At 56.5% G+C, this 13,389-nt stretch overlaps 1 protein-coding gene across 4 annotated transcripts in view; it reads right to left on the reverse strand.

Annotated features, from left to right (window-relative positions):
• Positions 1-3,211: 3,211 nt before the first annotated feature.
• NOS1AP (nitric oxide synthase 1 adaptor protein) overlaps positions 3,212-13,389 on the reverse strand; it is a 167,208-nt gene continuing 157,030 nt past the window's right edge. For all 4 annotated transcript variants that reach the window (XM_030573260.1, XM_030573259.1, XM_030573258.1 and 1 more), the window contains 2 exons: positions 5,536-5,851; positions 3,212-4,597 (listed from right to left, as the gene is read on the reverse strand). In XM_030573260.1, the coding sequence (XP_030429120.1) occupies positions 4,084-4,597; positions 5,536-5,851 (830 nt within the window). In that variant the 3' untranslated portion in view covers positions 3,212-4,083. The remainder of the gene's footprint in view (positions 4,598-5,535; positions 5,852-13,389) is intronic.

Below are 13,389 nucleotides of genomic sequence, written 5' to 3' on the forward strand. Positions count from 1 at the left end.
CCTACACTAAACTGTAACAACAACTACTAACAATGATTTACAGTGAGAATCAGGAAAAACCACTAGAGGTTTGCTGAAGTGAAAGCAATGTTCCAGCAACCATCACGGGCAGCAAGAAGGAACTGAGAGGACGCAGGGCTGGCGACGCCCCTTATACCAGTGCATGAGTGTGGGTCTCCAGAGCCAGCCCTATGGATACCACAAGGGGAAAAATCTCCAGCAGTGGTGCAGGGGGTGCACGCACACCTAGCATGGAATTGACATGAGTAACACATCTCGAAGAACAAGCCCATTTCCCTGGACTCAGCTATCCTTCAGAAAACTCATCACACTGGAGAAAAAGTTTTTATTGTGCAATCTGTGTATTTCCTCCAGAATACCTACACATCCTAAATGATATAAAGAGAGGCTCTCCAAGCACAGTGGGCTAAATCTGGGCTTTTCAAAATGTTGGTGCGGTGGGAGACTGCTTCATTACACAAAGGGACTTTCTGGTGTTTCTGTAATACATTATATAGGTGCTTACAGAAACTGTATACTTCTATATAGATTTCTATTTGTGGTAGCTTTGGACATATACAGAATCTACACACATATACATGGTTCATTTTGTATCAAAAATCATCTGGCACATTGCAGCACTCATTGGACTCTTTTGTATGTATCATTCATTTTCAGATGGTCCCTTTCCCTGGGAATTAAAGATCAAGAGGACATCCTCCCAGCAGCTGGCACTCAGCCTGGCTAGTACATTACTCATAGTGTCTGTTTCCCAACCAAAGGACCCATCAATAGCCATGGCCTCATTACCTCAGTAGGACAATGAGGTGGATTTGGATGGTACAAAACTGTCTCCACCCATAAAACTCCATTTGTAAAGTAGTTGAAAAGCCTTGTCTTCTGCCCCTGCCCCTCCTATCAGCTCAGCAATGGAACTGTGCATTTTCCTCAGTGCAGGCAAGGCAATAGGTCTGAACCAGGGCTGAAATTCAGCCAGTGCTGTCTGGAGTGGAGCTCTGGTAAATATTTTCACTCCCCCTGGAGTTTGCATAGCATGTTGGGGAAGGCCTGGGGGGGATCCGGGAAATACTCTATGAGAATTTAAGCCCCGGTGTGAACAGCAAAGTTTCATTGCAATGGGTGGCTCTAGTGGAGCTGGGATGGGAAATGTACACTTCCTTCCGTTCCCTGAAGATTCAGGCCCAATTCCCTCCCAGAATGAATCAGCAGAGCTCCACTTAAGTCCAATAGTGTTATGTCAGTTCACACCAGCCAAGAATCTGGCCTTTGGGGATTTTCCACCTGATATTTTTTGCTCTCTGTCTCTGAACCTGGCCAGAGCCCATTTCCTAGGGATGAGGAGTTCCTTTCCTTGAGACGCACTGAGAGGCTCACACTCGCCACTGTGACATGCACACTTCCACGCCCCCAGTCTCAGATACACTTCTGCATATTGTGCCTCACCACTGGAGCCGGCCGTGTCATAAAATGGCTCTCAAGCCAGCTCCATGTGCTCAACCCCCAGAGGCAATAGCAAGCCCTAGAGTAAGCTCCAACTCCAACCTCCCCTACCATCGATTGCCACCTGCCAGACCCATGAAGGGAACGCAGACCCCTCAGCAGGAAAGGGTCCAGCCCATCCAGCTCCCAGGCAACTAGCTTCCAAGATTCTGGCTCCTCGCAATGCCCCCAGCTGGTTTCAGCTCCATTCAGCATGGCAGATAGAGGTTGTTCTCCCTGGCTTTATGTCCCCCCAGAATCAGGGATTGCTTGCTAGGCACTATTGTGAAAGACAAAGGCACCTCAGGGCTTTAAGGATACAGTCGGGGTCTCTCCTGCTCACTGCAGCAGGTACAGACATGGAAGAGGTATGTGCGCATGTGCGTACAGAAAGGGCAGTGGCCCCTTTGTTGCAGATCAGAATACCCGGTTGAAAAGGGACCCTGGCAGCTCCATTAAAAGTTCGGTTGGCAGTGCTGCCGGTGCAGCGGGACTGGCAGGCTCCCTGTCTGGTTGTGCACAGCTCCCAGAAGTGGCTGGCATGTCCCTCCGGCTCTTAGGTTGATGCGCAGCTATGAGGGCTCTGTGCGCTGACCCCACCCAGGGCAACGGCTCTGCAGATCCCATTGGCTGGGAACAGAGGGTAATGAAAGCTGTGAGGGTAGTGCCTGCAGGCAGGGGCTGTGTGCAGAGCCCCCATAGCTGTCCTTCCACCTAGGGCTGGAGTCCGCACCTCAACGCCCATCCCTCACCTCAAACCCCTGCCCCAGTTCAGAACCCCCTCTAATGCCCTAATTCCATCCTGAAGCCCGCAGTCTGCATCTCCTCCTGCATCCCAACCCCCTGCTCTGCCCGGAGCCCCCTCCTGCACCCCAATCCCTCATCCCCAGCCACACTCAGAGCCCGCACCTCCAGCCAGAGCCCTCAACCCCCTCACTCGGAACCCCTCGGCCCCAGCCCAGAGCCCTCTCCTGCACCCTGAACCCCTCATTTCTGGCCCCATCCCAGATCCTGCACCCCCAGCCTAGAGCTCGTACCCCCTCCAAAACCCCAATCTCCTGCATCAGCCTGGAGCCCCCTCCCACACTCCAAACCCCTCAGCCCCACCCCCCAGCCCAGAGCCCCCTCCTGCTTCCCAAACTCATCATTCCCAGTTCTGTCCCAGAGCCCACACCCCCAGCAGGAGCCCTCACCCCCTCCCGCACCCAATCTCCTGCCTCAGCCCAGTGAAAATGAGCAAGTGAACAAGTGGGGGGGGGGAGCAAGCGACGGAGGGAGGGGGGATGGATTGAGTGTGGGGAGGGGGTCTCAGAAAAGAGGCAGGGCCAGGACAGGGCCTCAGAGAAGGAGAGGGCACAGGTGTTTGGTTTTCTGCAATTAGATAGTTGGCAACCCTACGTGGGGGGCTCACACTGGCACCAGCGCAGTGTAAGAAAGGGGCATAGGACGGAGACTGCCTGGTCAGCGATACCCAATGCATGCTGGGAGAGTGATGGATCAAGTGGGAGGGAAAGATTTCCCCCAGGCAGAAATGAGTGATCCTGCCTCTGCGGCTGACAGAGCATGTGTGGCCCCAGCTGGCACAGCCGCCAGGGCTGCCCGGGGTGGGGGGGGGCAAGTGGGGAAATTTTCCCTGGGCCCTGCAGGGGCCCCCATGAGAGTTTTTTGGGGTCCCTGGAGCAGGATCCTTCACTCACTCTGGGTCTTTGGTGGCAATTCGATGGCAGGGGCCCCCCGCTGCCGAAGACCCCACGCCCCCTGAATCCTCTGGGCAGCCCTGACAGCCGCTGGGCATTTTACAGTGCAGGTGGGAGACACCAGTCCTGTGGGCTGTGCCTCAGGGCCATGGCCTTCAAGGCACATGAGCCATCATCAAGTCATTTCCCTTCTCGCAGCCACCAGCAGAGACCAGCCCCTGCTGCAGATGGGGTATGGCCCAGAGGGGCTAGAGCAGCCTGAGGGAGCCCTAGAGTGGGGCAATCTGTGTGTGAGGGGCAGACTGGCTTCCCCCTGAGAGACCAGGCCCAGTGCCCCTCACCCTGCACAGCTCAGGGAAAGGTGCTGCTGGAGATGCAGGCACTGCCGCCGGCCAGTGCAGGAGCAGGAACTGTGTATGAGAGACTCAAGAGGGACCTGTGGCAAATGGCACAAGGCCTGCCCCTGCCATCAGCCCCAAGGCTGCTTGTGAGACAGCTACCTAGACAGGGGGGCAGCAGGGGGTGCAGGGCATGGCTGGAGACCCCGATGGGAAAGAATGGAAGTTCCGCTCAGGGTGCCTGTGCAGGCCTGGCCTCAGTGAGCAGTGCTCGCTTGCACAGCCTGCACTAAGGCCCAGGGGGAGGGTAGGCAGTGGCTGTGTGGACAGCCCCGAGAATCACCCCCATGCCCTGCCATTGTTTGAGGGGACAAGTGGGCAGGGGCTGGGCTTCTCTTTGAGCCCCCTGAACAGAAGTCACGCCCCCAGAGTGTAGTCAGCATGCCCTCCCCACCCCCGACCTCCATGCCTGCAAGGCACAATGCAGCAGATGGGGAGGGGTGCTCTTGAGGGGGGAAGTGGCTGACTCCCTTGGGACATGGGGGCTGCTACTCAAAGGACAGGAGGTCTGGGTGGGGCCCCTCGTTTTCTAGGCTGGAGGGCTGTGCCACAGGCTGGATGTTGCCCACGGGGGGCTGGTACTCTAGCAGACAGCTGAGTCTGAGGGTGGGTTTCTCTGGGCAGGGCGGAGACGCTGCCCGCCTGTCAGCAGCTTTGAATTTGCCCTCCAGGTTCTCCTCATGGATGAGGTCAGGAACTGAGAGGACCCTGCTGTGTGAGGGCCCATCCCCGTTTGCCACCGCTGTGCCAGGAGCACCCAGCTCAGCACTGCCCTCTGGCTGAGACATGTCCCATGCCACCTTCCACTGCTCCCCCTGGGCAGCCTGCTTGAGGAGTTCCTGGCCTTGCTCAGGTAGCGCCTCGGCACTGCACTCCAGGTTGCTCACCACCGGCTGGGAGGAGATCAGCATATCCAGAGGGGTCTTCAAAGCCCGGGGTGTGCGCTTCTTGGCTGCCGGGGGCGGCGGGTCGAGCCGGGGAAAGGTTTCCAACAGCACACGCCTGCAAGCACAACGGCCCTTCAGTGAGCGACAATAACACCCGACACAGTGCTGACAGCTGCCCGGGGGTTCCCTGGACGCACTCCCATCCAAGCGCTGAGCCAGCTTGATGGGGTCTAAGGCATTAGTATGGTATCAGATCACACGTACACAAGCACACTCCCAGCAGCAGGACGACTCGTGTGTGCTGGGTGCTGACTGCACAGCCTGAATGGCAGAGAGGAAAGAGGGCCAGGAGAGGGTGCTAGCTTAGGACACCTGAGTTCAATTCTTTGCTCTTCTCCAGATTCCCTGTGTGACCTGGGGCAAGTCACTCAGCCACTCTGTGCCTCAGTTTCCCATCTGTAGGGTGCTGCAGTGAAGGCCCTTTGGACAGGCAGGCTCTGGGAGCAGAAACTACTGGCGTAGAAATAATGCAGTAGGTTAAATAGTTCCTAGGGCTGCTTTTATTCACCACGGCCACCCACTGCTTCAAATCCCTCCCTGCTGTCTCGGGATGGGTCAGTTCCTGCTGCCGGCCCTAGAGAAGGGCACATCCCTCGTTTCCAACTGGAGAGACAGGGCTTCAGTGTAGGGATGGGTCCATGGGAAAGGCGCGAAAGCAGCCCTGTGCCGCAGGGCAGGACCCTGTAGCTTTCCTCGCACTGCTCTGCCCTTGTGCAGCAACTCCCCTCCTCCTTGGACACGAGTCACCCCCTTTCAGTAGGAAGAGCTTCCTGCAGCCAGCCTGTCCCAGATGCCATTGGAAGGGGAAGGGCAGGGCATGCAGGAGGGGGAGAGTGGGACAGGAGGGGCTCAGAGAGATGGGAGCAGCAATGCGCAGCATCCCCCAGCCAGGGCTGTTGCGCCACAGCTGCAGCATGGCCCTGCAGTCCAAGCATGTGCTCCAGCTAGAGGTCAGCATGCAGTCAGTCAGCCAACGCCTGAGGGGAGACTCACCCTGCATCGTGGGCCTGGTCCCCCAGCAGCACGAGCATCCCGCCCGACAGCTTGGCCCCCGCGCTGGCATTGATCTCGGTCACTCCCACCTCACCCAGACTGGCGGCCTCCTTCCGGCGCAGGAAGTCATTGACTTTGGCCCCGACAGCCTTGCTCAGGTTCTTAAGGTGCTGGCTGCTCCCTACCCGCAGTCCAGTCTCAGCTACGGCTGGCAGAGCTGCTGGGGGGGGCCCCAGTGAGGCTTTGGAGACAGACAGGCTGTGTTGCAGCTTTGGTGTGGGGGCTGTGTTTGAATTCTCAAACATGCTTTGGTCAACTGGAAGAGAAGAGAAGAGTTGGAGGGGTTGGTGCGCAGAGGAAGGGTGCGCTTGGGCAGAGGGGCGAGCGCATGGTGCACGGGGAGTGGCTGGTATATAAGGAGGAGATGGCATGTGCGAAGGGGCTGGTGCGCAGGAAGGTGGTGGCATGCGGGCAGTGGGTGGTGCGCGGGCAGGGGATGGAGCATATGGAATGGTTGGCCTATGAGGAGTAGGTGGCACATGGGTAGTGTGCAGGGAGGGGCTGGCATGAGTGTGGAGGGGATGGCATGTGGGCAGCAGCCAGCATGCATGGAGTGGTTGGCATGCAGGCAGAGGATGACATATGGGTAGTGAGTGGCACGCATAAAGCAGTTGGCACACACGCAGGGGGTGGCATGCAGGGAGTGGTTGGCATGCAGGCAAGGGGCGGTGTGTGTGGAGGGGTTGATATGTGGGGAGGTGGTGTGCGCAGAAGGGGCTGGCACATGGGCAGAGGGTGGCGCACGCACTGGGTTGGCACATGCAGGCTTCCCAGCGAGACAGGGCTCTTGCCAGACACAGAGGTGCATTGCTCTGGGCCCAGAGGCTCCAAATGCTTCTGCCCAGTACATGACAGTGCAGAGCCCTAATGTCAATGACAGCCTCTGCCCCCTAGCCCGGGGCTCTGCACTCCTCCCTGTCATTCAGGCCTCCCTGCCCAGCAGCAGGCCCCGAGTCCAAGAGGCTGGTCCTGCCCCAAGGCTGCAGAGCCTCCTACTACTGGCTCGAGCACTGGTGTCACTGCCAGCCACCCTGATCTCAGGAGGATTTACCCGCCTGGTGGGCATGAGCCATGGGCCAGGCAAAGAAAAGGGTAGTGATTCTCCTGGTGTCAGTGCTGACACGCCGGAGGACTGGGGGACACATGTAGGGACATGCAGCTCGGTTCCTTGGCGCAGCAGGTCCCACAGCTGGGGTTACTGGTGGGGCCTGTGGGCAAGAGGGTGGCTGCACTGTGCCAAGCAGGGCTGGGTATTGCCACAGGCAGCACAGGGATCACTGTGGGAGGCAGCGAGGCTGGGAGAAGCCATGGTGTGGACCTGCGTGGTGCTCGGCCCTTCTCCAGCTCCTGCAGCCACTGCCCCAGGTGCTGCCCTAATGGGAATGCCAGCAGCCCACAAGAGCCTGGCATTAGAGATATACCCCATTAGACTGGCACCGAGAGGCTGATGTTCCCAGAGAGCTCTCCGGTTCTCTCAGCCTGGCCCTGGTTGCTGGCGTGAGGTGCTGGGCCCCTGGAGGGCCTCTGGACACTGGTTGAGGATGCTTGTTCCCTTGGGATGAGCAGGATCAGGAACAGGCAGGGAGACTTGGTGCCCAGGCTGTGCTCCCTAGTGGCACTGAGAGGCCCACAGAAGCTGGACAGGGAGGCACTTGCGCAGAACAAAGCCTGGAAGTACTCCACTGCAGTACCCCAAACCACTGGCCACTTGTGAAAATCTGGGTGGGCCTCAGGACTTGCCCAAGGCCCAATGTTGAGTCAGTGGCAGAGCCCAGGGACCCAGCATCCAGCTCTGCGCCAGCCACTAGACACACTCTTCACTCCCCTCCATTCGCTGGCAAATACAGACTTCCTGCGGGGATGGGTAGCATACTTCACAAGTTAGGGGCTAGCTTGGAAGTCATGCAGCCTGTGTTCTGTTCCCAGCTTGGCCACCAACTCCCTGGGTTACCTGGGGCAAGTCACTCCCCTGCTATGTGCCTCAGTTTCCCCATCTGTAACATAAGAAACACGCTCCTTTCTCTCCTTTGAAGAGGATCATGGGGGTGCCAGGAGAAGAGTCTGGCTTGTCAGTGATATTGCAAACAGCCCTCACTCAGCAACCCCCCTCAGCATCTGTTCCTGGGTCTCACAAACAAGCCAGCTCAGGTCAGTCAGCTGACAAGCCCCTGGCAGCGATGAGACTCAGTGCTACAGGAAAGGGGCCATTTCACCTAGCCCAGAGTCTGCACCGGGGAAACAACCTGTGGGTTACTCAGCTGCTTGAGAACAGCCTGGGCACTCTCAGCAACCACCCCTCCCCGAGCACACCCCTTGGGCTCTGTCCAAGTGACCTGGTCCAGGTAGGTGCCATCCACGCCAAGGGGGACATGCCTGGGCCCAGGATCAGACTGTGCTGCACATCCAACTTTAGGCTGCTCTGGCTGCCAAAATGCCCTCTGGCAGAAATCAGAGTGGCCTCTGGCTGCTCTAGCATCTGGCAGCCTGGTTCCAGGCTCCCATACAGCCCAGGGCCCCACGACCTCCCTAGGGAGAAGGGGTCTCTGGGTGATGAATCAGTCATTGGTCTCTCCCTGCCTCTAGGTTCCGCTGTCCTGTCCCTGCTCCCTACCCCGTTGATCTGAAAACCTGCAGCCTGCCCCGACCCCTGTGGCAGACAGCCATGGAGCATAGGAGGTGGAGGGCATTGCTGCTGCTCTGATTGCTGAGCTGTTGTTTCCAATGGGGCACCTGCAGCAGGGCCTGGTGTGTGCACGGGGGGAGCGACAGCATTAAGCATAGAGACCCGCCTGGGATTCTGGCCTAGTCGAGACTCTGGCCAAATCTTTGCCAGGCAGCTTCCCTGTCTCTGAAACCCAGCGTGGATAGAGACAAGCCAGCAGAACAGGGAGCTCTTGTGTTCCAAGGAGCACACCAGCCAGGCAGCCTCAGCCACAGGGTGGGTCTCGGGCTAGTCCTTTTCAAAGCTAGGCAGGGCCACTCTCACACCTTGCTGGATGTGTACTCTAAGAACCTCAGCCTTCCGGCTGGCTGGAGATGCTCCCTCCTCAGGGCAGAGAGCTGCACCTGGGCCCCCATCTCAGATTGACTGGGAACAGACAGGCACTCTGGGGCAGTGCAATGGACAGCGTGCGGCTCAGTGCCATATAGGGCCGGGGGTGAATGGTGGGACTGGGCAGGGTGGAGGGCAGAAGGAAGGCGGGGGAGGGACGGAAATGCTCACCCTGGTACAGACACATGGGTGCGGGGGGCTCAGCAGGATCAGCTCTTATCTGACACTGAACAAGACTCGGGAAGCAGGTTGCAAACAAAGAGAAGCGATTTTCAGAGCAGACAGCTTGGTGTCTCTGGAGAGAAGTCCCCGGTCTCCCCCCACTGGCTGCACCCATGAGCCTCCTGCAATGAAGGACCTGCCTGTGTGGCACACCTCCCCCAGAAACAGCCCTGGCAGTGCCCTCCACTGGCACCACTGCTCAGGGGGCTAGGCAGACCCAGCGAGATAGTCCTGGCTGGCAGCTGGGCATCAGTGATGAAGAGACATGTCTGTAGCACATCACGCAGTGGGCACTGTGGTGCAGCCATGAGATGGCTCTTCTTATTGGGCCGACACTCAAGGGCGGGCAGTCCCTTCCTAGATTGCTGTCTGCAGCCGCGATCAGAAGTCAGGGAGCAGTGGGGAAGTGCCAATGTGCTACACTAGCTGGGGCTAAGGCCACGTCTGCATGGGAGAGCTGCATCAGTTTCACTTACACTGCTGTTCAGACTGGCGCAAAGCCCCATGTAAATACTCTGATTTGGATTTCAGAGCAGCTTAGAATCAGAGAATCATAGAAGATTAAGGTTGGAAGAGACCTCAGGAGGTTATCTAGTCCAATCCCGTGCTCAAAGCAGGACCAACACCAACTAAATCATCCCATGCAGGGTTTTGTCAAGCCAGGCCTTAAAAATCTCTAAGGATGGAGATTCCACCACCTCTTGAGGTAACCCATCCCAGTGCTTCACCACCCTCCTAGTGAAATAGTTTTTCCTAATGTCCAACCTAGTCCTCCCCCACTGCAACTTGCGACCGTTGTTCTTTCATCTGCCTCCTTGTTCTTTCATCTTCCGCCACAGAGAACAGTCTAGATCCATCCTCTTTGAAATCCCCATTCAGGTAGTTAAAGGCTGCTATCAAATCCCCCCTCACTCTTTTCTTCTGCAGACTAAATAAAGTTCCCTCAGCCTCTCCTCGTAAGTCATATGTCCCAGCCCCCTAATCAATTTTGTTGCCCTCCGCTGGACTCTCTCTAATTTGTCCACATTCTTTCTATAGTGGGGGGACCAAAACTGGATGCAATACTCCAGATGTGGCCTCACCAGTGCTGAATTGCGGGGAATAATCACTTCCCTCGATCTGCTGGCAATGCTCCTACTAATGTAGCCCAATATGCCATTAGCCTTCTTGGCAACAAGGGCACACTCCTGACTCATATCCAGCTTCTTGTCCACTGTAATCCCCAGGTCCTTTTCTGCAGAACTGCCTCTTAGCCAGTCGATCCCCAGTCTGTAGCAGTGCCTGGGATTCTTCCGTCCTAAGTGCAGGACTCTGCACTTGTCCTTGTTGAACCTCATCAGATTTCTTTTGGCCCAATCCTCCAATTTGTCTATGTTAATCTGTATCCTATCCCTACCCTCCAGCGTATCTACCTCTCCCCTCAGCTTAGTGTCGTCCGTCAACTTGCTGACGGTGCAAACCATCCCATCACCCAGATCATTAATGAAGATGTTAAATAAAACCAGCCACAGGACTGACCCCTGGGGCACTCTGCTTGATACTGGCTGCCAACTAAACATCGAGCCATTTATCACTACCTGCTAAGCCTGACAATCTAGCTAGCTTTCTATCCATCTTACAGTCATGCAATCCATACTTTTTTAACTTGCTGGCAAGAATACTGTGGGAGACTTGTCCTGTTGAACCTCATCAGATTTTTTTTGGCCTAATCCTCCAATTTGTCTAGGACCCTACCTTCCAGCGTATCTACCTCTCCCCGAAGCTTAGTGTCATCTGTGAACTTGCTGAGAGTACAATTCATCCCATCGTCCAGATCATTAAAAAAGATGTTGAACAAAACCCCAAGGGTCAGTCCTGGGGACTCCACTTGATACCGGCTGCCACACTGAGCATGGCATGGTGCAACCACACACTTACCAACAGCCTGTCCACGCAGCGAGCCCAGTGCAGCTCTGGGATTGGGCCTGCTTAGCTACTCAGCCCTGTGGCGAGGAGCTGGAACATGTGCCTCTGAGGGGTCATTGTGGGCCCAGGGAGCCAGCGTGGCTCAGTGGTTTGAGCACTGGCCTGGTTAAACCCAGGGTTGTGAGTTCAATCCTTGAGGAGGCCATTTAAGGATCTGAGGCAAAAATCTGACTGGGGATTGGTCCAGCTTTGAGCAGGGGTTTGGACTAGATGACTCCTGAGGTCCCTTCCAACCCAGATATTCTATGGACATGGCTCCCTTGATGGCAGCTCAGCAAAGAGAGTCTGGGGCTGGCAACTGAGCTCCTTTCTGGGGCTCCCTCCAGGTGAGGACTGAGGCCGGGTGGGGGGGTGCTTTAACTCAGGGGTGCCAAACATGCAGCCTGCAAGCTCCTCACAGCCCCATCCCCCAGTGTTTACCTAGAGCGGCTCCGGCTTGGCACGCACCAGGGGCAGTGGCAGGCTCGCTGCTCCGGGAAGCGGGAAGAGAGGCATAAGGGCATCTGTTGCTGTTGCTTCAGGCACCGCCCCCAGCAGCTCCCATTGGCCGGGAACATGGCCAATGGGAGCTGCTGGGGGCGGTGCCTGAAGCAATAGCAACACACGCCCTTGCTCCCCCATGTTCTTTTCGCTTCCCAGAGCAGCGGGCGGGTGGGCAGGCAGGGAACCTGCCCTGCCCCACCCCCAGTGTATGCCAGGCTGAGCCTGCTCCCCGAGCCCCTCCTGCAGTTGAACCCAAACCCCTGCCCTGAACTGCCTGCTGCATCCCGCACCCCTCCTGCACCCCAACCCCCTTCCCTGCACCTGAACCCACTGCCACACCCTGCACCTCTCCTGCACTCCAACCCACTGCCCTGAGCCCCCTGCTGCACCCCTCCTGCACCCTAATCCCCTGCCCTGACCCCCTGCTGCACCCCTCCTGCACCCCACACCAACTCTCTGCCCTGAGCCCCCTGCCGCACCCCACACCCCTCCTGCACCCCCTGGAAGGGGTGGCGTGGGGGTGGGGTCAAGGGCGGTGGGGGGGAGGTGTCAGTAATGAGGCCCTCGGCCCGGCCCCCATGTGGCCCTCATGGTCATTTGAGTTTGAGACTCCTGCTCTAGCTCTTCTGGAGCCAGGCTGGTGAGGGCTCTGCAGGACAGCACAGCCCACCAGGCTGGTCTCTGACCTGCTGGAGGGAACTGCCCAGTGCCGGTGCATGGAGCTGAGTGCATGCACTTGCGTGCATGTAAGCATGCCAGCAGGTGTACAGATAAAGCCTCGTGGCTGGATTTTTGGAAGCCTTTGGTGGTAGCTGTGGAATAGGGAGGGCCGTTTCCAGCTCCCTTAGGGTGGGCAAGGCTTGGTACCAGCGGGTTGGGGGGGGTAGAACTACTCACAGCTGTGTTAGGGAGCTAGGGCACCCCCCACCCAGCCTCAGTCAGGGAGGGAGACAGGCCTTGGGCAGTAACTGCAGCTCTTCCAGCAGCCTCCATAGGGAGCCTCTTGACCCCACAATGTCTCTGACCCAGGTCCCAAGTCAGAACCCCGAGTGAGCACAGCCCATGGGTCCAAGTCATGAAATCTTAATGCATGGATCAGAACATTGAAAGGGCCATGCCCCAACTATGCCTGGAGGGTCAGCTTCTCTGTTCCTGCCACATAGCCAGTAACCCCAGAACAGGCTCTGAAGAAGTGGGGAAGGAGAACCAAGAGTGCGGGTCTGTAGGGGACTCCCTGAGACCTTTGGAGGGTCTGTAGGGGTGTGACAGTGAGAATCAATGGTTTAAGTACTAAGGAAGACAAGGCCATTGTGGTGACGCTAACTGTTTGCATCAGTCTTCACTGCAGAGGCTGTGTGGGAGGTTCCCACACCTGAGACATTTATTTTTTTGGTGATAAAGCTGAGCAATTGTATCATATTAGAGGAGGTTTTGGAACGAACTGACACATTAAGCAATAATAAGTCACCAGGACCAGACAGTGTTCACGCAAGAGTTCTTTTGAAGGAGCTCAAATAAGAACTTGCTGAACTACTAACTGTGGTATGTAACCTATCTCCTAAACCAGCCTCTGGACCTGATGACTGGAAGGTGGCTAACGTAACATAGGTTTTAAAAAAAGCCTCCAGAAGTGATCACATGCTGTTAAGCTAACTTCAATATCCAGCAAATTGATTGAAACTATAGTAAAGAAGAGAATTATCAGACACATAGATGAACACATTTTGTTGAAAGAAGAGTCAGTATGGCTTTTTAAAGGGAAATCACGCCTCACCAATCTACAAGAATTCTTTGAGGATGTCAACAAACACATGGACAAGGATGATCCAGTGGTGGATCTAGTGAACTCAGACTTTCAGAAAGCCTTTGACAATGTCCCTCCCAAAGGCTTTTAAGCAAAGTAAATGTAGTAAAAAGAGAAAGCCTGAGACATGAGACCTGGTATAAAGACCCTGGTATGAGGCCTAAGGCCTGAAGTAAAGTCAGGCCCCGATACTATAAAGCAAAGTTAGCAAGAGTCAGGCTATGAGCAAAAATCAGGCCCTGTTATAAGACTTGCATGCTTGCAGGTT

The sequence above is a fragment of the Gopherus evgoodei genome, chromosome 8, assembly GCF_007399415.2.
Source record: "Gopherus evgoodei ecotype Sinaloan lineage chromosome 8, rGopEvg1_v1.p, whole genome shotgun sequence".
NCBI lineage: Eukaryota > Metazoa > Chordata > Testudines > Testudinidae > Gopherus > Gopherus evgoodei.